This window comes from Jaculus jaculus, chromosome 19, assembly GCF_020740685.1.
Source record: "Jaculus jaculus isolate mJacJac1 chromosome 19, mJacJac1.mat.Y.cur, whole genome shotgun sequence".
In the NCBI taxonomy this organism is placed as follows: Eukaryota; Metazoa; Chordata; class Mammalia; order Rodentia; family Dipodidae; genus Jaculus; species Jaculus jaculus.
The window spans coordinates 57949623-57974532 of NC_059120.1; the positions used below are offsets into that span (position 1 = coordinate 57949623).

Here is a 24910-nt window from a genome sequence, read left to right on the forward strand (position 1 = left end):
TTATGTCACACCCCAAGAAAATAGTAGCTTAACAAATCCTTTCCACTGGCCTTCTACTAATGTACTGTATTTCTGCTTCTTTTAACGTCTCATAGAATTGTGAGCTGGCTGGACTACACACAAGCCCCACACCTCCTCCATTTTCAATCATGCAAAGAAAGTAGGCAGAACAATGGGGAGAAGAGGCACAACCCCAGGCCGCCGTAGAAACTCAATAAATACTTAATATGTCGGGCCTGCTTTCAAAATGTCATTTCATCTTACATTTGTCGTATTTCCTGGGGTGTGGGCCAAAAATAATTTAATGCACAAAGAAAAATTTTATAAAGCTTTTTAGCATCTGTTAGCTACAACTGCTCTAGCTCCTTAGCAGAATAAAGTTAAATAACAAATAAGGTTTCATAGCTAGACTGAACTAGAGGTAAGTTTAACACAGTGAAGTGTATATATAGACGATCATAAATATGGGATTGGAACTAGGGCATGCTGGAAATGAAAAGAAAAGCCCATGCACATGTACCAGGGGGCACATGAGCCGGTGCCATTCTCTCAAGGCTTTAGAAACAAAACATTCCTTATAGTAACAAAGTTGCTGAACCACAGTGAGAAAAGGTTCTTCTTGGCTTTAAAATGACAGGTCACACAACCCTTTGATTAAAATCTTCACGGAAAAAAAAAAAAAAAGTCCTGATCTCTAATTCTCAGTGAGATGAATTCTGAGTGGGAAGATATGTTTTTGTAAGTAATCAACCAAGTTACCATTTTGTGTGTGTGTGTGTGTATTTGAAATAAGTTACAAAAGCTAACTTTTCACTGCTGACAGCACATTTTCATCTCAACCAATTTTGAGAACTAAATTTACAAACCCCAGAGCCAGAAACAGCCATTCAGCTCAGCCACAGTTATCCATGTCACAGTGGTGCCATTTCCATGGGGTTTTAACAATAAACTGGTGATGTCAGTTCACAGTAAATCATAAAGATAAAAAAATATGATAACTTAATTTAAAATATCTTAAGCAACAGTAGTGACCACCTCAGTAGCTTTGGAAATACTTGTACATAATGTAAATTGGTCTGCGCTGTACAGAAAAAACAAACAAACAAAAAAAACCTCTGCAAAGTAGTGACCCAGTTCATACAATTAGATCTCAGAGTTTTGTTTTCTTTAAAATTACTAAAAATACAAAGCCAATCTAATTTTGGAGAGATAAGGATGACTCCATGGCAACTAAAATGCACAGGCAGAAAACAAAAGTGAAGCTTAGCCAGTGACAAAACAGCTGCTGAGCTGTGAGGAGCTTTGGTTTTTATAATTCAGAAATGTAATCATCGGGGCACGTTTTATTTCAAAATTCAGAATTACAAGGAAGGAAGATGTCAATGCTTCATTATACTGGTGGTTCTTTTTCTGGGACATCATCTTTTTCATTTTTCTTTCTATTACTTGTTGCCTGAAAAATGATGAGGACGTTTACAGAAACCAAGAAGAGGAAGAAAAAAAACAAAAAAAAAACTTCTCTTAGAAAAAAGCTGACAAAATAATCCTTTTGCCAAAGCCCTAACGGTGTGAATCCGCGTGGAGGTCGGAGCTGAGGGAGGACTGGTGAGAGGACGACGACTTTCTTGCCCCGCGTTCACATTTTCGCGTGGTCCCACTCTGCTGGGGTGGGCGCGTTGACGTGGCACCCTCTTCCAGCCCGCACGCTGGTGGGCGAGGGCAGGGACTCCGGGGACACCTGGCTCGCTGCTGGACAGCCCCACTGGCCCTGAGCTCGCACTGCCGTCCACAGCCCACAGAGGAGCAGGCCGCGGTGGGCCCGGGGGCTTTCGTCCAGCACAGCCACGCAGCAAGGGGAGAAAAGACAGGCCAGAAACCGCGGCCCAGAACGGGTGCAAGAGCACAGAACGGCTGACTTCAGAAGCGGCGGGTCCACCTTGCCCACCCAGACGCTGGCTGGGTGCTTGATGCCCCCTCGGGTGCCAGGGCCCCGGGGCTCTCCCGGGCGGGACCTCAGTGGAGCTTGCTGTGCACGGGGTGCAGAAGAGTCATGTGCTCTGCCCCTTTGAAAGGCAGCTTTTCGCTGGAGTAGTAGTGTACCACCTCGGGGATGCTGTCGAACCCGGCGCTCGTCTGGTCCAGCGTGTACTTGCTGTCTTTCGTCTGAGCCACTATAATGTGGACGCAGCCCTGGCTGGTCCTGGCGCAAAACAACAACAACAACACACAAAGCATCAAGGAGGAGGCATGAATGAGTGAGCAGAGGGGTCCCCACTGAGAACACTGGCAGCTGGATTCACAATAGGTGGATGGGCACTCGTCCGTTCCTGGAATTGTTCCCCACACACACATATACGAGAGCTCGGACATCCTGCAGCCTAAATGCAGCCATGACTTGTTTATCCTCATGACACTGCAGTCATCAGAGCTGAACACCCTCTAGAGTGGGGGGGGGGGGATAGTGTGTAAACTGAAGAGAGAGCTTCCACAGTAAGGTCTCAGTGCAACCTCCTCACCGTTACAAGAACACACGATTCCAGACACAAAATGGCTTGGAAATCCACGACCTCGAGGGGCCTGGCACTGCCTACACAAGGCCAGCATAATAGGAGGAAAAGATGACATCAAGATAAAAGGGGGGAGGAGATACGGCGGGGAGGGGAGTTGAACCGCAGACAGGGCGTGGGGGAAGGGGACTACCATAGTTCATTCTCCATCATTGTGGAAGGTGTCAATGATAAAACAAGTTAAAATTAAAAAGAAAGAATATGCAAGGTTACTCTCGCCTCTCTACTTTCCCCAAAGGGAACCCGGTCATAATACACTGTCCTGTCTGTCACCCGTCCCAACCCCACCAAAGACCATTCCCGGTTCATATAATGACAGTTGGCGCTGAAGGCTCAAAGATTTAACCCGCCGGCACCAATTTCGGGAGCACAGTAGCTGTTCCTGCTATTGTCTGCAGGGCGGCCTATCCCACTTTCTGAGCCGAGTTGCCCCGGGGCCCCCCCACCCCCACCTCCAGCCTAATTGTCTCAGCTGCTGGGCTCAGCTTCCTCAGGAAGGAAGTGCTGAGCCGCTTCTGACAATGATCCTCCAACCTGCCTCTGAACTCAGAGCCGCCAGTTTCCATGACACACAGAGCGCCAGGGCCCATCGGGCAAAAGTGAGTTTTCTCTGCACAGTTGGACCGGGAGCTGCAGGAAGAGGCTGGTTTCAAGCTTGCAGCTGGCGTCTATGGTCCCTAGTGCTACGGACTAAAGGCATAACTGAGGCTGGGCACGACTCTGTCACACCAGCACATGGGTGTCAGGAGGAACACTGCAAATTTGAGGCCAGCATGGTGAGACCCTGTCCCAAAAGGCAGACGTGGAGCCGGGCGTGGTGGCTCACGCCTTTAATCCCAGCACTCTGGGAGACAGGTAGGAAGATCGCCATGAGTGCAAGGCCAGCCTGAGACTCCGTAGTGAACTCCAAGGCAGCCTGGGCCAGAGTGAGACCCTACGTCGAAAAAACAGAAAAACAAAACTAAAAGGGCTGCAGAGATGCCTCAGTGGTTAAGACGCTTGCCTTCAAAGCCTAACAACCAGGGTTTGATTCCCCAGGACCCACGTAAAGCCAGATGCACGAGGTGGCGGCACGTGCATATGGAGTTCGTTTGCAGGGGCTGGAGGCCCTGGTGTGCCCATTCTCTCCCTCTCTTTCTCCTTTCTGTCTGTCTCTACTTGCAAATAACTAAATTTAAAAAAAAAAAATTAAGGTAGGGTCTCACTCTAGCCCAGGCTGACCTGGAATTCACTCTGTATACTCAGGGTGGCCTCGGACCTCTTCCTCCCGAGTGCTGGGATTAGAGGCATGCGCCACCATGCCCGGCAAGTTATTCTTTCTTTTTTTTTTTTTTTGGTTTTTCGAGGTAGGGTCTCACTCTGGTCCAGGCTGACCTGGAATTAACTCTGTAGTCTCAGGGTGGCCTTGAACTCACAGAGATCCTCCTACCTCTGCCTCCCAAGTGCTGGGATTAGAGGCATGCGCCACCACGCCCGGCTAAGTTATTCTTTCTTATTTCTATTATTTTAGTTGCAGCAAAACCTCTACCACTGCGGGCACTCTACCACGGAGCTACAGCCCTAACCCAAGACATTATTATTACTTTGTTTTGTTTTGTTTTGTTTTTCGAGGTAGATTCTCACTCTAGCCCCGGCTGACCTGGAACTCACTATGTAGTCTCAGGGTGGCCTCGAACTCACAGTGGTCCTCCTACCTCTGCCTCCCGAGTGCTGGGATTAAAGGTGTGCATCACCACACCCAGCTACTATGTTTTGTTTTGTTTTTTTCTTTTTAATCAGGGTTATATCTTTACTAAGAGGCCATACTCCAGATTAGGTAATTGTTATGGGGTACGGTCTGTATTTCTCTAGGCTAGGTAGAAAGAAATGTAGAGAAATATACCACATTTTGCTCTCGTTACAGTAATATAATACAGAAGTTGACTAATGTACAATAATGAAGTAGGGCCATCATGACACACAAAATACCAGGGCCTTCCTCTCAAATTCAGTCTGCCACCTAACACAGCACTTCAGCGTCTGTTGCTCAGGCAAAAACATGCATTTCACTTCCTGGCAATACGCCCCTGCCAACCTACACCTTTGTTGACTTTTCTCACCCCCACCTTCCCTTTCCACCCAAGCCCCCCAGGCCGGGCGCTCCGCTCACCTGAGGGCGATGGAATACCTGCTGTTCCCAGACTCGCTGTTCCGCACCAAGAAACCCGCCTCCTTGCAGGGCTGCAGTCGACTCTCGGCCTCGGCCCGGGTGATGGCGCCGTGATACCAGCTGAACGGGCAGAGCGAGAGAAGGGGCATGAGCGCCGCCACGCTACGCTGCGCCGGGCACCGCCCCGTCCAGAGGGGTTTGAACCGCGCTTCTGGCAGAAGCTCAACAGCCGGAGCCGGGTGCACCTCACACTTGGGCACAGACCCACGCAGAGCTCGGCGGCCCTGGGTCCCGGGGCCTTTCCATGGGGGCAGGAACATGTCAGCGGGGCCAGTGGCATTTGAAAAGGCCCCCTCCACCCCGCCCTCCGTGCGGGAGAACGAGGCGGAAAACACGGCTCCTGGGACGCAGACCCTCTTCCTTGTGGGCACAGAGGCACCAGGTTTGGAGGATGGGGTTTCAGGAAGAAGCCTTGCCCACCCAGACAAATAGGCACGGTGAGAGCGATCGCGCCAGGCGAGAGCGGGCCACGATGCCCCACGCTTCGATGCCCCACGCCGCGATGCCCCGCGCCACCATGCCACATGCCACGATGCCCCGCGCCACCATGCCCCGCAACTCGATGCCCCGCACCTCGACGCCCCGCACCACCATGCCCCGCAACTCGATGCCCCGCACCTCGACGCCCCGCGCCACCATGCCCCGCGCCGCGATGCCCCGCGCCACCATGCCACGCGCTTCAACACCCCGCGCCACCATGACCCGCGCCGCGATGCCCCGCGCTGCGTGGGGCGGTCACGGGGCCCAGCGGGGAGACTCACGGCTGCTTCTCCAGAGGCAGCCCCGGGTCCACCTTCTCGCCCTCGCCGTGGTCTGCCAGCGCGGGCTTCAGGATCTTCTGGGTCCAGCTCTTCTGCCGGTGGTGCTGCCTCGCGGGCTCCTCCCTGCTGCCCGGCCGCTCAGACCCTTCAAACTGGACTGGAAGGAAGAGGCCATTTAGCATCAGAGGCCACGGGCGCCCGCCGGCCACGTCCACGCAAGCTTCCAAGGGACACCCTCTCTGTACGCATTCCCCCCCCCCCCAACCAAGCTCCCACAGGCATGGCTGTCTGCTACCTGATCTCACTATCCTGAACATGCTCAGAACATGAGTGGAAACCACTTTCATGTATTTTGGCAAGGATTTTTTTTTTTTTTTTTTGAGGCAAGCCCAACAGACTGGACTTAAAAAAAAAATTATTTATTTATTTGAGACAGAGAGAGGGAGAGAGAATGGGCGCACCAGGGCCTCCAGCCACTGCAAACAAACTCCAGATGCATGCGCCACCTTGTGCATCTGTGGCTTACGTGGGACCTGGAGAGTTGAACCTGGGTCCTCAGGCTTTGCAGGCAAGCACCTTAATTGCTAAGCCATCTCTCCAGCCCCTCCCCTTTGTGTGTGTGTGTGTGAGAGACAGAGAGAGCATGAATTGGTGCACCAGGGCCTCCAGCCACTGCAATTGAACTTCAGACGCGTGCACCCCTTGTGTGTATGAGCATGTAGCTTTTTCGTGGGTGCTGGAGGCCATGAAGCTTTTTAAGCAGATGCCTTTAATTGGTGAGCCATCTCCTCAGTCCCAAAACTAGAGATCTTTAAAGGGCTAGGCCAGGCATGGTGGTGCATGCCTTTAATCCCAGCGCCTGAGAGGCAGAGATAGGTGGATTGCCTTGAGTTCAGGGCCACCCTGAGACTATATACTGAATTCCAGGTCAGCCTGGGCTGGAGCGAAACCCTACCTCAAAAAACAAAAACTAAAGCAACAACAACAACAACAACAAAAAGACTAAACGTATGGCTGGAGAGATGGCTCAGTGGTTAAAGGCACTTGCTTCCAAAGCCTGCTGGCCCAAGTTCAGTTCCCTAGTATCCACATAAAAGTCAGATGCACAAAGTGTCACATACAGTGGCAAAAGGCCCTGGCGCTCCCCCCCACACACACATACATGCACTCTCCCTCTGTCTGTTTGCTTCTTTCTCTGTCTCAAATAAATAAATAAGAATATTAAAAAAAAAAAACGCTAAACATAGTTACATTTAATGAGTCCTTTTCAGAATGTCTGGAGTAATTTTTTTTGTTTCTGTGTGTGCATGTATGCTGTATGGGGTGTGTGTGTGTGTGTGCGCACGTGCCCACCTTTCAATGTCCCATAAGCTTGCCTGTGGTGGGGTCATTTGCCTGCAGCAAGACTTCAGGAGTTCCACTCCAGTGCTCCCCCAACTGTTTCCTTCTTATTAAAATATTTTGTGGGCTGGAGAGATGGCTTAGCAGTTAAACGCTTGCCTGTGAAGCCTAAGGACCCCGGTTTGAGGCTCGATTCCCCAGGACCCACGTTAGCCAGATGCACAAGGGGGCACACGCGTCTGGAGTTCGTTTGCAGTGGCTGGAGGCCCTGGCGCGCCCATTCTCTCTCTCTATCTCTGCCTCTTTCTGTCTGTCGCTCTAAAATAAATAAAATAACAACAAAATTTTTTTTAAAAAAAGTAGTTTGTTAGCTGGGTGTAGTGGCGCACGCCTTTAATCCCAGAATTTGGAGGCAGAGGTAGGAGGATCATCATGAGTTCAAGGCCACCCTGAGACTACATAGAGAACTCCAGGTCAGCCTGGGCTAGAGTGAGACCCTACCTCGAAAAACACACACACACAGTTTATGTGAGACCAAGGAAGATGCAGAGAGAGAATGGGGGCGCCAGGGCCTCTAGCCACTGCACACACGCTCCAAGACACATGCTCCCCCATATTCATCGGGATTTCATGGGTACTGGGCATCAAACCTGGGTCCTTAAGCTCCGCAGGCCAGGGTCTTAGCGGCTGAGCCATTTCTTCAGCACCCTCCTCCCGCACAGTCTAGATTTCTAGAACGTTCTTGGGGTGTCCCATCCGAGGGAGCTCAGGCTGCATGGCAGGTACATCAATCGCCCCACTTTGCTCCTTCCTCAACACGTATGCCGCACACATGTAAGCATGCACTGTGACATGCACGGCGATGCGCTGGGGCGCTGCGGGCCGCGGCGAGCCGGCGGCGCCGGGAAGGAAAGGCCCGGGCGGGCAGCCTCACCTGACAGCGCCCGCGCGATCTGCTCCCTCTTCCATTCCCAGGGCTGCTCGTACTCGGCCGCCGGCCGCTCGTCGTCCTCGGGCAGCCGGCTGTGGCTGTCCGCCGGCCGCGCCTTGGCCTCTGCGGGCTCGTAGGCCGCGTCGTGGAGCCCGGGCGGCCTCCCCAGCAGCTCCTTGGAGCTCCGTCTCTTGGCCGCAGCCTCAGCCTTTGGGCCACTCTCCCCCGGCTCGCTCGGACCCTCCAGGAGCTGGAGAGCTTTCACCAGCGGGTCTTTGGAACCCCGGCGTCTGATTTCTGAAAGACAGGCACCGAGAACACCTGAGGCCAAGGTTACCCTTAACCTGGCTGATGGCAGCAGGATGCTCCAGAAGTCCAGGTAGGGCCTCGCTCTAGCCCAGGCTGACCTGGAATTCACTGTGGAGTCTCAGGGTGGCCTCGAACTCACGGCGATCCTCCTACCTCCGCCTCCCGAGTGCTGGGATTGAAGGTGGGCGCCACCACGACCCGCTTCAAGGGGACAACTTTTGAGATCAGCTTTCGCCACCTCATTTGAGCGGGCTCCTTGCTCTGCTGTTCTTTGCTCTGCTCTGGCTTCTGGGAAATTCTCCTGTCTCCACCTCTCACAGTCAGCGTGCGAGGATTACAGAACGGCACCAAGGCTTTCAGCTTTTAGAAAAAGACTCGTTTACGCCGGGCGTGGTGGTGCACACCTTTAATCCCAGCACTCAGGAGGCAGAGGTAGGAGGATCGCTGTGAGTTTGAAGTCACCCTGAGATTCCATAGTGAATTTCAGGTCAGCCTGGGCTAGAATGAGACCCTACCTTGAAAACCCCAAAAAAGAAAAATACTCGTTTGCAAAGAGATAGTAAGTACGGGCACGCCAGGAACTCTTGCTGCTGCAAATGCCCTCCAGATGCTCCACTTGTGTATCTGGCTTTACATGGGTACTGGAGAATCGAATCTAGACTGGCAGACTTTGCAAGCAGGGGCCTTTAACTGCTGAACCGGCTCCCCAGTCCAACTTTTGGCTCTTTACATAGGATCAGGCTCAAGCTCTGGCACTTCATCTTTTATTATATATAATTTTTGGCAAATTAAAAAAAATATTTTTATTTATTTGACAGAAAGAGGGAAAGGGAAAGAGAGAGACAATGGGTGCACCAGAGCCTCCAGCCACTGCAGACGAACTCCAGACATAATGCACCACCTTGTGCATCTGACTAACATGGGTTCTGGGGAATCGAGCCTGGGTCCTTTGGCTTTGCAGGCAAACACCTTAACCACTAAGCCATCTCTCCAGCCCCTGGCAGTACATCTTGGACAGCAAGTACTTCATCCACTGAGCCATCCCCCCATCCCATATCAGGTTTTTTTTTTTGTTTTTTTTTTGAGGTAGGATCTCACTCTAGCCCAGGATGACCTGGAATTGACTACGTAGTCTTAGGGTGGTCTTGACATCATGGGGATCCTCCTACCTCTGCCTCCTGAGTGCTGGGATTCAAGGTGTGTGCCACCACGCCCGGCTCCAACATCAGTTTTTACATCCTGATAGGAAGCCCAGATCAAAATATATTGATAAAAATCAGCAAAGTGTAGCAGACTCATTCATGACTTTAATCTCAGCAATCACTGGGAAGCTGAGGTAGGAGGGTGAGTTCAAGACTAGTCGTAGGTTACAGCGAGTTCCAGGTCAGCCTAGGCTACAATGAGATTCTGCCTCAATTAATCAGTCAATATTGAAAGCATTGTTCCAAATACACCAGGGCAGCTATTTGTATTAAGAGTTTTTGACTTCTAGACAATCAGTACAGCGGGAGAAGGCAGACACATTCACAAAAGATACCAAGGGTCATAAACGTAGGGTTAAGCCAAGTAAAAGAGGTGCTGGGCTGGAGTGAGGGCTTAGTGGTTGGGCGTTTGCCTGCAGAGCCAAAGGACCCTGGTTCAATTCCCCAGGACCCACGTAAGCCAGATGCACAAGGTGGCGCATGTGTCTGGAGTTTGTCTTCAGTGGCTGAAGGCCCTGGTGCACCCGTTCTCTTTCTCTCTCAAACAAATAAAATAAAATAAAAATCAGGTGTTATGGTGGAAAACAACAGCAACTGTTCTATAACATTTATCCATGTGTTAAGTGCTATCCTGAATACTGTCATTTTCATAATCACTCTGAGACGGATACTGTATTCCCCCAACATTAGAGAAATGTGAAGTGGAGAGAGCTTAAGGAAATGACCCAAGTCCTTAAGCGGCAGAGCCTGGAGCCAAAAGCAGGAAGCTGGGTACTGAACTCACGCTCTTTCCCCCACAGCTGGATCGACTCCACGTGAGAGAGAACTGGAAGGCAAGTTCACTCTGACAGGAGGTCGTTTCCAGTGGGGAAAGCTGCGTGAGTGAAGACAGCGAGGTGGGAAACACAAATGGCCCATGTCCATGCCAGGAGCAGAGAGAAAAGTTTATAAAGGGTGGAAGGCCAGAGAGGAGGAGGAAGACCCTAGCTGGCAAAGTAGGCCAGCCAGGGGAAGCTAGGCTGGTCTTAAAAGCAAGGACACAGCCGGACGTGGTGGCGCACACGTTAATCCCAGCACTCAAGAGGCAGAGGTAGGAGGATCGCTGTGAGTTTGAGGCCAGCCTGAGACTACAGAGTGAATTCCAGGTCAGCCTGAACTAGAGTAAGACCCTACCTTGAAAAACCAAAAAAAGCAAGGACAATTGGATTATTCTGGGTGCAATGAAGGACCATTAACACACACACACACACACACACACACACACTTTTATTTATTTGCAAGCAGAGAGAGAGAGAGAAAGAAGGGGAGAGTGAGGAAAAGATAATGGGCGCACAAGGGCCTCTTGCCACTGCAAATGAACTCCGGATGCATGAGCCACTTTGTGCATCTGGCTTTATGGGAGTGCTGGGGAATCAAACCCAGGCCATCAGGCTTTGCAAGCAAGTGTCTTTAACATCTGAGCCATCTCTCCAGTCCTGAAGGACCAAGTAAAAATATTCCTTTATTTGAAAGAGAGAGAAAGAGAATGGGCATGCCAGGGCCTTCAGCCACTGCAAACCAACTCCAGATACATGTGCCACCTCGTGCATCTGTCTTACATGGGTCCTGGGGAATCAAACTTGGGTCCTTTGGCCTTGTAGGTAAGTGCCTTAACTGCTAAGCAAGCTCTCCATCCCTGAAGGATCATTTTTTTAAAAATTATTTTTGTTTATTTTTATTTGAGAGCGACAGACAGACAAACAGAGAAAGAGGCAGAGAGAAAGAGAGAGACAATGGGCACATCAGGACCTCCAGCCACTGCAAACGAAATCCTAATGCATGTGCTACTGTGTGCATCTGGCTTACATGGGCCCTGGGGAATCGAGCCTTGAACCAGGGTCCTCAGGCTTCACAAGCAAGCACTTAACTGCTAAGCCATCTCTCCAGCCCAGGATCAGCTTTTTTTTGAAGTATCTTTTTATTTATGGGAGAGACAGAACATATTGGTGTTCCACGGCCTCATGCTACTGCAAAGAAACTCCAGATGCATGTGTCACTTTGTGCATCTGGCTTTACATGGGTGCTAGGAAATCAAACCTGGGCTCAAAGGCTTTGCAAGCAACCACCTTTAACTATTGAGCAGTCATCTCAGCCCCAAGAGCCATTTTATTTATTTATTTTTTGAGGTAGATTTCACTCTAGCCCAGGCTGACCTGGAATTCTCTCTGTAGTCTCAGGGTGGCCTTGAACTCACAGCGATCCTCCTACCTCTGCCTCCCAAGTGCTAGGATTAAAGGCGTGTGCCACCATGCCCAGCCATTTTAATTTTTTTTTTTTTTTTTTTTTTAACAAGGAACACCAATAGTATCTGTAATTCACCCGGAAGACAGCCCAAACGAGCAAACAGGGTGCAGCAAAGGAGACAGGTCGGGCCTGCACTGAAGCACGGAAATGAGCTGGGAGAAACAGCCGGATGCCAGCTAACTAGCCATCCACTGTGGGATGGAGTTGACACCGTGCCAGGATGGAGAGCCTGGGGCCAAGAAGCCGTAGCGAACTGAGCTGGAGGTGACTTGAGTAAGGATGGCCATCAGAAACGGCAGCACTGACCAGCAGCAGCTTCACACTGGTGGTCTGCCCACCGTCCTCCACAGGTCCGTGAGGAACTTCTGCAGACTACTTTTTAATTTTTTTTTGGTTTTTCGAGGTAGGGGCTCACTCTGTAGTCTCAGGGTGGCCTCGAACTCATGACGATCCTCCTACCTCTACCTCCCCAGTGCTGGGGTTAAAGGCGCGCGCCACCACGCCCGGTGTGTGCAGGCCACTTCTTAACACCTCGCGGGCACTCAACTTCCACGTCCAAAGCCAGAGCAGCTCCGTGCCGAATGTGAGGGTTCTGACCGCATCACTACACGTCACTGCCACCTGCACTTCTGCCATCCTGCCCCCGTCTCCCATGAGCCCATGCTCAGCTCGTCTGAAACGCCCTGAACACTGCACCGTGTGGACCAGGGTCCGGGTCTCCCAGTCCACCCGAGCCTAACTCGGCACAGCCTTCTGGGGAGGTGAATGTCCTGCCATTGCGCCTCTGGTCACCTCCAGAGCTGGTCAGTTGCTACGCGTGTCCCCTCCCACTCTTGTCTTACACATTTTTTTTTTTTTACTTTTGGTTTTTCGAGGTAGGGTTTCAGTCTAGTCCAGGCTGACCTGGAATTCACTATGTAGTCTCAGGGTGGCCTTGAACTCACGGCGATCCTCCTACCTCTGCCTCCCGAGCACTGGGACCACTTTAAATACATACACACACACACACACACACACACACACACACACACACACACATATATTATTGATTTATTTGAGAGAAAGAGAGAAAAAGAAAGAGGTAGAGAGAGAGAATGGACACGCCAGGGCCTCCAGCCACTGCAAATGAACTCCAAATTCACGCGCCCCCTTGTGCATCTGGCTAACGTGGGTCCTGTGGAATTGAACCAGGGTCCTTTGGCTTTGCTGGCAAATGACTTAACCACTCTACCTGGCTCAGGACCCTAAATTTCAAAGGCAAACTTTCATTTCTCCAGGGAGATTTCTCCTGTTCTGGGTTAGGATCCCTGTTACACTCACTGCAAGGCCTAAACAGGCCTCGCCTCCACAGACCCTGACGCCATGGGCCTGGGATCCAGTCTGGCAGTCAGATGGGAATATTCCCAGCTAAAGCTGAGGACATTCCCATACTTCATGGAATCTCATCTCACTGCCTAGTATTGGGGGGGGGATCCTAATCTCTACTGGATCTTGGTCCCATCCCCAAGGAGACATGGAAACAATAGTACCCACATCACAACATGGAACCATGGATGTGAGCAGGGGACTGCCTGCTCACCCCAGGCCAGGCCAGAGCTGCATCATTTGCCTTTTATTTTTGATTTAAAAAGTTATATATATAAATTTATTTGAGAGAGGGAAAGAGGCAGAGCGTGTGAGAGAGAGAGAATGGGCACGTCAGGGCCTCCAGCCACTGCAAACGAACACTCCAGACACATGCACCTCCTTGTGCAGCTGGCTTTCGTGGGTCCTGGGGAATTGAACCGGGGTCCTTTGACTTTGCAGGCAGGCACCTTAACCACCAAGCCATCTCTCCAGCCCCTGCCTTGCCTCTTGAATCTCAACTCCACAACTTTTTTTCTCCATTGTTTATTTGAAATGGAGCTACGGAGAACAAGAAACAAAAACATACTCTGTTCTTAGCCGAACTAAGATAAGGCTGGCATTTTATTACTTCTTTTTTTTTTTTTTTTTTTTCAAGGTAGGGTCTCACTCTAGCCAAGGCTGACCCGGAATTCACTATGGAGTCTCAGGGTGGCCTTGAACTCACGGCGATCCATCTACCTCTGCCTCCCGAGTGCTGGGATTAAAGGCGTGCGCCACCACGCCCAGTTTATTACTTTTTTTAAAAAAGGGAATTTTGTAAAGAAGAAGAAGAAGGAGGCTGAACACACAGTGGAACTCAAAGGACGAATTTAAAATTTTAGGTTTCTGATCAGAACTTCTAACGCTTCGCCTGGAAAGTCTCCCCCACAACGTGGGCTTTATTTGTGCCCCGAGGGGAACCATATGAAACCAAAGAGGAAGGCTGATTTGCGACCTTAAGGTCGGAGCCCTGCTCACAGGACAATTTCAAGAAGCTTGCACTCAGAGGGGCACTGTGACTGGCATCTTGTTCTCTACAAGTGTTTGCAGGTTGTCCTTTGCGGTGGGGCTCACTCCCGGGCCCCCCCCCCCCCGACCTCAGCTACTCCTGGCTCCGGCTGGAAACCATGCAGTTGGCGATGTGCCTTCCTTTGGGAAAATTCTGTATTGTCATATTTTGAAATAGTGTTTAATTGGTGGTGGGGGCCGGAGAGAACCTTGAAGAGGAGCCACCCTCCAGTTCATTCTAACACCTGGCTGCCCCCCAACCTGAGGCACCATAGAAACAGAAACAATGGCAGGCTGCAGGCCGACCCTTCCAGCAGGGAGAGCGGCCCCGGCGGGCCAGCCGGCTCCAAGAGGAAGCGAGCTGAGAAGGAGGAAGTGGCCAGAGGAAGCTACGCCCTGGCTGCCGAAAGGGGCCATTCACGGTGGCAGACGGCAGAGCCGGAGGGACGGGGATAAACACTGCTTTTGCAGCCTGCCCCACGCAGATGAAAATGGCCCCGGTCTGGTATGAAGCCTAACTGGCTGGAAATTTCCCCTCCTCGGCCCCCAGTTCGCATCACACCTAATGATGTTGCTACCATTTAAACAAAATTCACTATACCGATTGGTCTCAGGCTGGTCTCGAACTCACAGCGATCCTCCTCTGTCTGCCTCCCGAGTGCTGGGATTAAAGGTGTGCGCCACCGCGGCCCGGCTCTCCGCTTTATTTTACAGAAACATATGGTGTCTACTTCAACCCGGAGCTCGTGGGCTCCAGCCAGTCTAGCCAGCCAGGTTGCCCGGTGGCCCTGTCTCCACCTCCCAAAGACTGGACTTCAGGCGGCCACCACATCTAGCCGGCATTTTGGATGCTGTGGGACCACACTCTGGTCCTCCTACTTGCATGGCAAATTTTACCCACTGAGTCACCTCCAGTCTTAACGTTAGTATTTTCTTATAAGATAAATCTAAATATTTGGACTAAAGCAAGTGGGATACAGAAACTCTGAAATTTAACAAGAAGAGACAAACCTTACCTGGGCGGTATGTAAGTTAATGGTAGGATGCTTGCTAGCAGGTGTGAGGCCATGGTTCAATCTCTCTAGCACCAGGGGAAAAGGCAAGTCCTTATGTTTGTTTTTCTAATTTTGTTTATTTTTATTTATTTGAAAAAGAGAGAGAGAGAGAGAGAGAGAGAGGGAGAGAGGGAGAGAATGGGCGCACTAGGGCCTCTAGTCACTGCAAACGAACTGCAGATGCATGTGCCACCTTGTACATCTGACTTACATGGGTCCTGGGGAATCAAGCCTCGAACCGGGGTCCTTAGGCTTCACAGGCAAGCGCATAACAGCTAAGCCATCTCTCCAGCCCTCCCCCCCTTTTTGATGCAGGATCTCACTATAGCTCAGGCTGATCTGGAACTCACTATGTAGTCTCAGGGTGGCTTCGAACTCACAGCAGTCCCCCTACCTCTGTCTCCCGAGTGCTGGGATTAAAGGAGTGTGCCACCACACATGGCTGCAAGACTTCATGTATATTCTTTTCTGTAACAGGTTTTAAAATGCAGACCCTAACACGGAGGTTCTCTTTATGAAATGACTTGAGGCAAACCAATTTGGAAGCAAGAACAAGATACTTAAACCACAGGACAAATGATATCATATTTCTGAACCCAGCTTCCCATTGTGTAACAGACCCTGGCTTTATACAACTGTTGCAGGCTGCAATAAGGTCGTTTGACAAGTTTGGCACCTAGTGAACCATCAAGCTGTATTGGTATAGCAACGTGTGTGGACAGGGTCCCCATGCCAACGGGCCGCGGTCTTAGGACCTCTGAAGGCTTGCCCAGTGAGAAGTTTCAGTTTGGCAGCTAAAATGAATGCTACTAAATTACTTAGAATATTTCCATCCATCACTGAGCTGAAATGTTTCTGTTAATTGAGCAGAAAAGCAACAGGTAGGAGCTGAAATTGCCTTCTACTTATAACCAAATCTTTTTATGAATAATCCTCTGGGTAAATCCCAGTGAGAATTTATTTGGAAATGCCTAACTTATAAAATGTTTGCCCTCCTCCCCGGCCTGTCTTTTTACTTTTATTTTTTCTAGATGGTTCCACTCTGTAGGCCAGGCTGACCTTGAATTTGTAGCAATTCTCCTGTCTCAGCCCCTCAGGTATTGGGATTACAGCTGCGAGTTACCATGGCCGGCTACCTGTCATGTCTTCCAGTGACTTATTTTCTTGACTAGGGTTGGGTCTGTTTTCCCTTTGGTTCTGAGGTCCAAGGGCAGGGAGCACACTTGTTTTGTTTCCTGTGTATCCAGAGAGGCAATACAGACAGTACACTCTATATGCACAAGATACTGCATTCACTGGGGCACACCTTTAATCCCAGCACTCAGAGGCAGAGGTAGGAGGATCACCATGAGTTTGAGGCCAGCCTGAGCTAGAGTGAGACCCTACCTTGAAAAAAAAAAATTAAAAATAAAATAAAATAAAAGATCTTTATTTATTTTTACAGTACTGGGAATCAAACCCAGGGCTTCATGTATGTTACGCAAAAACTCTGCTGTTTAGCTACATCCTCAGCCCCAAGATACTGTTTACAACAGGTGAGTTGTTCCCGCTTCGCAGGTGGGAAAAGGGCAGCATAGGGCAAAACGAGCTGTTCTCCATAGTTAGGCCATGCTCACTTGCTAAGTCCTTACCCCATCCTACCAAATGCCCGGCAAACCAGCAACCCAAACATTCTCAGAAAACATGGACTGTTTCTGGCGCTGAGGATAGAGCTCAGAGGTAAAGCTTGCCTAGCATGGTGTAAGCCCTTCCCCCAACACACCATGAACCAGAAAGCAGGAAAATCTGTGAACCTGCACTTGACAGCCAAACATACAAGGAAGCAAACTGAATTTTTATTTTTAATTTTTGGTTTTTCGAGGTAGGGTTTCACACTAGCCCAGGCTGACCTGGAACTCACTCTGTAGTCTCAGGATGGCCTCAGACTCAGGGCACCCTCCTACCTCGGCCTCCCCAGCGCTGGGATTAAAAGCGTGCGCCTCCACGCCCGGCCAAACTGAATTTTTAAAAGTAAAAGGTTAAAAAAAAAAATCCAACTAGTAGCAAATCTTTTATTTCCACTTTCCGATAACTCACTTCCTGTTATTCAGTCCAGCTGTGTCGTCTATGAGACTTTTTTTTTTTCTCTTTTTTTGGTGTTTTCAAGATAGGGTTTCACTCTAGCCCAGGCTGACCTGGGATTCACTATGTAAATCTCAGGGTGGCCTCAAACTCACAGCGATCCTCCTAGAGTGCTGGGATTAAAGGCCACCACACCCAGCTTCACACACTGTTTAAAACAGAGCTCAGGGGCTGTTCAAACGGCTCTGTGGCTAAGTGTGCTTCCTGCACAGGGCATGAGGGCCTGGGACCACTCGAGTTTGAATCTCCAAAGCCCAGAGCAGAGACTAGAGAACTGCTTTCTCTCTCTCTCTCTCTCTCACACACACACACACACTCTATACACATTGCAGCCTCTTCCCCCAAAACACAGTTGGGAACTTAGTCAAATACTCAAATTCTAAATGTTATTATATTTATCTAACGTTGGCATCAAAATGCCTAGCCCAGGCCAGCCTTGAATTCAAGATCCTCCTGCCTCAGCCTCCTATAAGAGCTGGGATTATAAGCATAAGCCACCACCTATGGCCAAATTTTGACTCTTTCTTTCTTTCCTTTTCTTTTTTTTCGAGGTAGGGTCTCACTCTAGCTCAGAACTCACGGTGATCCTCCTACAGACTCTGCCTCTCCAGTGCTGGGATTAAAGGAGTGTATCACCACGCCTGACTTTAAAAAAGGAAAGACGAAGAAGGGCTGGAGAGATGGCTTAGTGGTTAAAGCACTTGCTTGCAAAGTCTAAGGACCCAGGTTTGACTCCTCAGGACCCACGTAGGTAAAGCCAAATGCTTGAGGTGGCACATGCAGCTGGAGTTCATTTGCAACTATTAGAGGCCCTGATGCACCCATTCTCTCTCTCTCTCTGCTTCTTTCTGTCTCTCAAATAAATGAATAAAATATATTAAAATAAATAAAATAAAAAGATTTTTAAAAACGAAAAACCTTTTCCTTGTTTGTATGAAAAAGTCAATCCTTTCTCTAATTTCTTTTAAGTCTCTGATATTTTTTAAAACTGACTAATTCGTTCTCACTTCCTTTCATTCACGGATTTCATTAAGAGGTCACACTCCACTGACCTACGCGGTCATAGGCTGGCCAGGGCACACCCTCCCCACAGCGGTCCCTTATCTCTGTGAGCAGAGAAGCAGGAACCTGCGCCCAGCTCTCCTGAAGCTCAGACATTCCCCGCAGGTCCCGGCCCTGCCAGGGGGGAGCCCTCGGCTCACCTCTGTGCAGGAGCAGTTCACCCAGCCTGAGCACCCCAACTTCGGTCCATTTCAACACAACGGTCTTTAATAAGTAACCAGTTCTGCCTTTGCCGACCACGACACCCATGACACTCCAACACGACTCCCCTGAATCCGCACTTAGAAACCACGTTTTTTCATGATGGATGTTGAAGGAAAATTAGCTCAACAGTTGACAATTTGAAAATACATCTGAATAACAAGATTATGTTGCTTTGACTAAGTGCTGCTTTCATCCACTCTGAGAGAGAACTGTAAGTAAAAGGAAAAGTCTGACCCCCAAAATGACAGAGTGCTTAGTTCACAAATTGGAACGACTCTGACTTGAAAAGTGAGTTTACTTTGGTTTTCAGTGACCGGCCTGCAATACTGGTGGTGAAGGACAATGGTTCTTTAGTAATTGTTTTGTTGTAGTGATATAGCACTTGAAACCACCTACCACAATAAAGAGGGTCATGTGACCTTTGGGAATTTTTGTTTAAGTAAAAGTCTTTGTCTCTTGCTACTGAGGAATGACTCCCACTGTGGATGTCCATGCTTTGGATGTGACCAACGTACTGCACATCAACAACCTTAAAAACAGAAGACCACACACTGAGCAAATCCACAAGCCCCCAAGAGCCATCTTGTACAGAATTAGGAAAACCTAAAACATCAAAACCATAAAACTTGCCAGGTGTGGTGGCACACATCTTTAATCCCAACACTCGGAAGGCAGAAGTAGGAGGATCGCCATGAGTTTGAGGCCTCCCTGAGAATACATAGTGAATTCCAGGTCACTGGGCTACAGTGAGACCCTACCTCACCAACCTTCCCCCGCAAAAAACATACTGTAAAGAAGTTAAGACCAAGGGCTGGAGAGATGGCCTAGCAGTTAAGCACTTGCCTGTGAAGCCTAAGGACCCTGGTCCGAGGCTCGATTCCCCAGGACCCACATTAGCCAGATGCCCATGGGAGCGCTGAGTTTGTTTGCAGTGGCTGGAGGCCCTGCTGCTTCCATTCTCTCTCTCTCTGCCTCTTTCTCTCCCTGTCTGTCGCTCTCAAATAAATAAATAAAAATGAGCAAAAAATTTTAAGAGCCGGGCGTGGTGGCGCACGCCTTTAATCCCAGTACTCGGGAGGCAGAGGTAGGAGGATCGCTGTGAGTTCAAGACCACCCTGAGACTCCATAGTGAATTCCAGGTCAGCCTGAGCTGGAGTGAGACCCTACCTCGAAAAACCAAAAAATAAGAAGTTAAGATCATTTGTCCTTCGATTTGGGCTTAACTTCTGTTTGCTCCAGTTAGCAAGATCTGGTTCAATCACTTGTTCTCTTTCAAATATTCTCTGGTTGCTACTTTTCTAACGCTCCAAATGAGAGTGAGATTTCTGTCCGAATTAAGCAGAACCCAGTCACAAACCTGTGATCATTTGCTGGGCGTCGTAGGGTTCCATGTAGCCGTCATTTTCGCCTACTCTCTCTGCATCTCTTTGGCCCTTTGTCCGTTTGGCATCATAAGGGTCAGCGTAATCTTCCAGAATGATAACCTGGGCAACAACAAGAAAAGACAGTTGCCAAAGATGACCAGATACCAAAATAGCAATGGTGTCAAAATGGCTACTGAAATCTCCTACGGATCTGAAGAGAATCAAAATGTCTCAGCAGTCCCAGAAATGCTGCGACTGATCATGTCTCTCAGTTGGGCATCTTTTTATTTTTTATTTTTTGGTATTGTAACTGATTTGAAATGATTCATCAACAAATTTTCTTTCTTTCTTTTTTTCTTTCTTTCTTTCTTTTTTTTTTTTTGGGTTTTGGAGGAGGTAGGGTTTCACTCTAGTCCAGGCTGACATGGAATTCACTATGTAATCTCAGGGTGGCCTCAAACTCATGGTGATCCTCCTACCTCTGCCTCCAGAGTGCTGGGATTAAAGGCCGGCACCACCACGCCCAGCTTCATCAAAAAAAAAAAAAAAAAAAAATTTAAAAAACATATCCTCAAGGCTTTTTTAACTTCCTGTCTCTCTCTAAGCAATGAAACCTTTGCGGGTCAAAGGCGGCATGGGCAGTGGTGGGAAGTGAAGGGTTAGAAGTGGCATTGGTGGGTGGTGGGGAGTGGGGGTGTCTGTGGCTTACTGCACGAGATGAACTGCTGTACCATGCATCAGCACTGGTGAGCAACACAGTCCTAGTGAGCCTGTCATCTGCCAGCACTGCCCAGAGTGCCATGAGGGAGTTGAATGAACCCAAGACCCACTTCCTGTTCTCAAGGAATCTATATAAGAGCTCCAAAGAGAAATGGGTCAGCAATAAGCAGCACCCCAGGGGTTCTAAGTTCCTCAGTTCACTGGCAAGATAAACCCTAGCCTACAGATCAGTTGGGGTTTTGTTTTTCGAGGTAGGGTCTCACTCTAGCCCGGGCTGACCTAGAATTCACTACGTAGTCTCAGGCTGGCCTCGAACTCATGGCGATCCACCCACAAGGCATCTGTGGTTAAGAATCACTGTGGAGGGCTGAAGAGATGGCTTAGTGGTTAAGTGCTTGCCTGTGAGGCCTGAGGACTCCAGTTCGAGGCTCGATTCCCCAGGACCCACATTAGCCAGATGCACAGGGGGCACACGTGTCTGGAGTTCGTTTGCAGTGGCTGGAAGCCCTGGCACACCCATTCTCTCTCTCTCTCTCTATCTGCCTCTTTCTCTGTCTGTCGCTCTCAAATAAACAAATAAACAAATAAAATAAAATAAAATAAAATATTTAGAAGAATCACTGTGGAAACCAGGTGGGAGGCAGAGAGCTTGAGACTACATAGTGAAGTCCAGGTCAGCCTGGGTTTGAGGGAGACCCTATTTGGGGGAAAGAAAAAAAAAAATCACTGTCATTCCAAAAACACTAGGTGCCTTGAAAAACAACCAAACAAACAACACAAAAGTGACAGCTATGGAAATAGCTATGCAACCACTACAGAGGTCACTGGTTACCCCTCTCACTGCTGGCCCATCCTCATCCTCCTGGACTGGCCACTACATGTACTGCAGTTGAAAGGCGCAGTAAGGAGCCGGGCGTGGTGACGCATGCCTTTAATCCCAGCACTCAGGAGGCAGAGGTAGGAGGATCGCCGTTGAGTTCGACGCCACCCTGAGACTACAGAGTGAATTCCAGGTCAGCCTGGGCTAGAGTGAGACCCTACCTCAAAACACAAACAAAAGAAGAAGAAAAGGAAAGAAAAGAAAAAAATGTAATCTGAAAGGAGTGAAAAAGAAAGACGTAGTAAGGAAGACCGGATGGGACGGTCAGTCCTTGGCTCTAAGGCGCCCAGGGGCGAGGCATGCCACTGAATCACACACGAAGTGGCTTCGTTGCCCGCACTTCTGTGGCCCTGAGCCTGGCATCGTGAACAGATGTGCACGATCCACGCGGCACGGCATGAGCAGCTCCTGACCCTGTGCAGGTAGGCAGCTGCTTTTAGAGCCTGGCCGAAGAAAACTTAGAAGTCTCCTAACGGGGAGGCCTCGCCTGGACTGGAGTCTCAAATCTCAGCTGAAGCTCTTCTCTTTCCCCCAGTGACACAGGAGAGAAAAAGCAAACCAAACCAGCTGATCCTGGCAGACAGGGAGTCTGCTCACGGGTCCGGAGCCTTTCCCGCGCTGGACAGCACCCAGAAACCGCGGGGTGACTAAGACGCAGGAAGCACCTTCTCCGCTGATCTGTAATTTCCTCAAGAGCATTTCCTCGTCACGGTCTGTCTCCTCCACATCCCCCAGTGCCCCGTGGGCTTTCCCCTGTATGGCTGTGGTGCCGAGATGCCCTCCCCCCAATTTCTACGGGGGGGGGGGGGAACCCACACTGACACAGCCAGCCAGGATGGACAGTTCCTTCGGCTCAGACTGAAAGTCAAAATTCAAGTAACGGCACCTATAAAGGACCAGTTTTTTTTTTTTTCTGTTTGTAATTTTTAAAAATTTATTCTTACTTACTTATTTGAGAGAGAGAGAGAGAGAGAGAGCAGAGAGAGAGAATGGGTACACCAGGGCCTCCGGCCATTGCAAACGAACTCCAGACGCATGTGCCATCTCGTGCATCTGGTTTATGTGGGTCCTGGGGAACTGAACCTGGGTCCTCTGGCTTTGCAGACAGGCACCTTCAGCACTAATCCATCTTTTCAGCCCCCCTTTCTTTCTCTCTCTCTTTCTCTTCCTTCATTTCTTTCTTTCTCTTTCTTTCTTTACTTCTCTCTCCCTCCCTCCCTCCCTCCCTCCCTCCCTCCCTCCCTTCTCTTTTCTTTTCTTTTCTTTTCTTTTCTTTCTTTCTTTCTTTCTCTCTGTCTCTTCCTCTCTCTCTTTCTGTCTTTCTTTCAGACAGGATCTCTTTACCTCATACTCCATGGTGGTTTCAAGCCTAGTCGACTGGCTTGGAACTTTCCCCTCCCCTCCTTCAGCCTCCCAGGTGCTAGGACTGCAGATGTGGGCCATCGCACCTGCCTTAAAGGCTCAAATTTAACAAGGGAAACAACTTGTTCAGTTACTCTTCTGCACCACTAACAATACTAAGAACTTTATGAATAGACTGCAGAGCTCTCCAACACTGGACAGGGACTTTTCAGGATTTTTTGTTTTGTTTTGTTTTACGAGGTAGGGTCTCACTCTAGCTCAGGCTGACCTGGAATTCACTATGTCGACTCAGGGTGTCCTGGAACTCATGGCGATCCTCCTACCTCTGCCTGGGATTAAAGGCGTGCGCCACCATGCCCAACACTTCTAATGATTTTAAGTAGTTTTATTTTATTTGAGAGAAAGAGGCAGAGAGGGGGGATATGAATATGAGAATATAGGCATGCTAGGGTATCTAGTCACTGCAAATGAACTCCAGAAACATGTGCCACCTTGTGCATCTGGCTTTACATGGGTACTGGAGAATCGAACCTGGGTCCTCAGGCTTGGGAGACAAATGTCTTAACTGCTAGCCTATCGCTCCCACCCAAGCCTAGTGATTTTAAAGGGTCACTGAGGAATCAGAATGATTGCAGGGGAGGGACCTTAGCAAGCTCCTCTTCACTTTCTCTGAAGCCAGGGTGTTCAACAGGCTTGTGCATTGCCCTGGCAACTAGAAGGGCCGTCTGGAGGAGACTTTTCTTCCTTTCTTCTCCCCCTCCTTCCTTCCTTCCTTTCTTCCTTCTCTTCCCTCTCCCCTTCTTTCTTTCCTTTCTGATTTGGTTTAGTTCGGTTGTTTTCAAGGTAGGGAGACCCAGGCTGACCTGGAATTCACCATACAGTCTCAGGGTAACCTCGAACTCACAGCGATCCTCCTACCTCTGCCCTCCCCGGTGCTGGGATTAAGGACATGTGGCACCACGCCCGGCTTGTGAGCCTGTTTTCTTACCGTGTCTTGCTGTTTTACCATCTTGCCCTTGTCCAGCTCGGGGCCCAGGGAGGAGGGAGAGGAGGACGCCGAGGAAGAAGAGCTGCTGCTGCTGCTGGTGCTGCTGCTGCTGCTGCTGCCCCCGAGGGCGGCGGGGTAGCCGCTCTTGCCGTTCTTCTCCTGGGTGTCCACCTTGATGAGTCGGCTGATGTAGGTGCTGCAGCCCGAGCTCTTGGCCGCTCCGCGGTGGGGGTCCTCGTCGGTGGCCCGGGAGTTCTTCCGGCCCTTGCCCGCCGCCGCTTGGATCAGACCCTGCAGGCTGTCCCTGGACAGCCGGCTGTCCCTGGGGGGCCCGCTGAGCGCCCTGCCACCGCTGCCCAGTTCCACGGCCGAGTTCTTGCGGCCCTTGCCCGGGGTGGGCACCGCGCCTCCGGCCTCGGAGTTCTTGCGCAGCTTGCCGCTGGCCCCGCCGGCCCCGGGCCTGGCCCGCTCGGTCGCGGTCTTCAAGTTCAAGGGGAACTCCTTGAACCACTTGGCGGCCATCAGGAGGTCCAGGCCGGCCGGGTGCGGGAGCTTCGAGGCCGTACGGCGAACGAGCGAGGATGCCCAGCAGAGACCCCGAGGCGAGGCGGCGCCCGGGGCCGGGGGCCACTGCATTCCCCGGGGCTGGCGCGCTGGAGGGCCCGGCTCCGTGCGCCCCCGGGGCCGCGGGCGACCGTCGTCGTCGTCGTCGATGCTCGGCAGGGTGGGGTCCCCGCAACCCTCGATGTGTGCCTCGGGGAGGGGGTGGAACGGGGAGGGCGCTGGCTGGCCGCTGCGGACACCGACGGCCACAGGGACTGGACGTGGAGGCCCGGGGACCCCGCCCGGGCTCGGGATGCCGCGGGGGGGGGGGCGGCGCTTCCCTCCGCTTTGTCCCGGAGAGCTGGACACCCCTCGGCTGCTCCCGTCCACGCGCTCCCGGGGACTTCGAAGCGACGCCAACGGGCCGAGGCGGGAGTGTTCCCTGGTGCAGCGCCGGCCGGCCGGACGGACACACGACAGACGGACGGATGCCCCGCCCCTCCGCAATGGCGCCTTCCAGCCCCCGGCCACCTCCCGCCCCGAGCCGGGCTGACCGCCTCCGGGGGTGGGGGGGGATGGATGGGGAGGTGGGGGGTGGGGTGGGGTCGGGGTGT

At 50.7% G+C, this 24910-nt stretch overlaps 1 protein-coding gene across 1 annotated transcript; it reads right to left on the reverse strand.

Moving 5' to 3' along the window:
• Window positions 1-608: 608 nt before the first annotated feature.
• She (Src homology 2 domain containing E) lies at window positions 609-24389 on the reverse strand. Its single transcript, XM_004667221.2, has 6 exons — window positions 23754-24389; window positions 19797-19923; window positions 7813-8106; window positions 5538-5694; window positions 4717-4836; window positions 609-2200 (listed from the first exon to the last, which is right to left on the reverse strand). The coding sequence occupies exons 1-6, from the start codon at window positions 24387-24389 to the stop codon at window positions 2014-2016; spliced, it is 1521 nt and encodes a 506-aa protein (XP_004667278.2). The 3' UTR covers window positions 609-2013.
• Between the last annotated feature and the right edge of the window lie 521 nt (window positions 24390-24910).

Excerpts from the sequence above, each read along its gene's own strand:
- She (XM_004667221.2), bottom strand. The coding sequence starts at position 24,389 with ATGCAGTGGCCCCCGGCCCCGGGCGCCGCCTCGCCTCGGGGTCTCTGC. Across the intron at positions 19,924-23,753 it reads TGGTAAAACAGCAAGACACG|GTTATCATTCTGGAAGATTA; the intron begins GTAAGAAAACAG and ends GTTGTTGCCCAG. Across the intron at positions 8,107-19,796 it reads CGCCCAGCAAATGATCACAG|AAATCAGACGCCGGGGTTCC; the intron begins GTTTGTGACTGG and ends CCTGTCTTTCAG.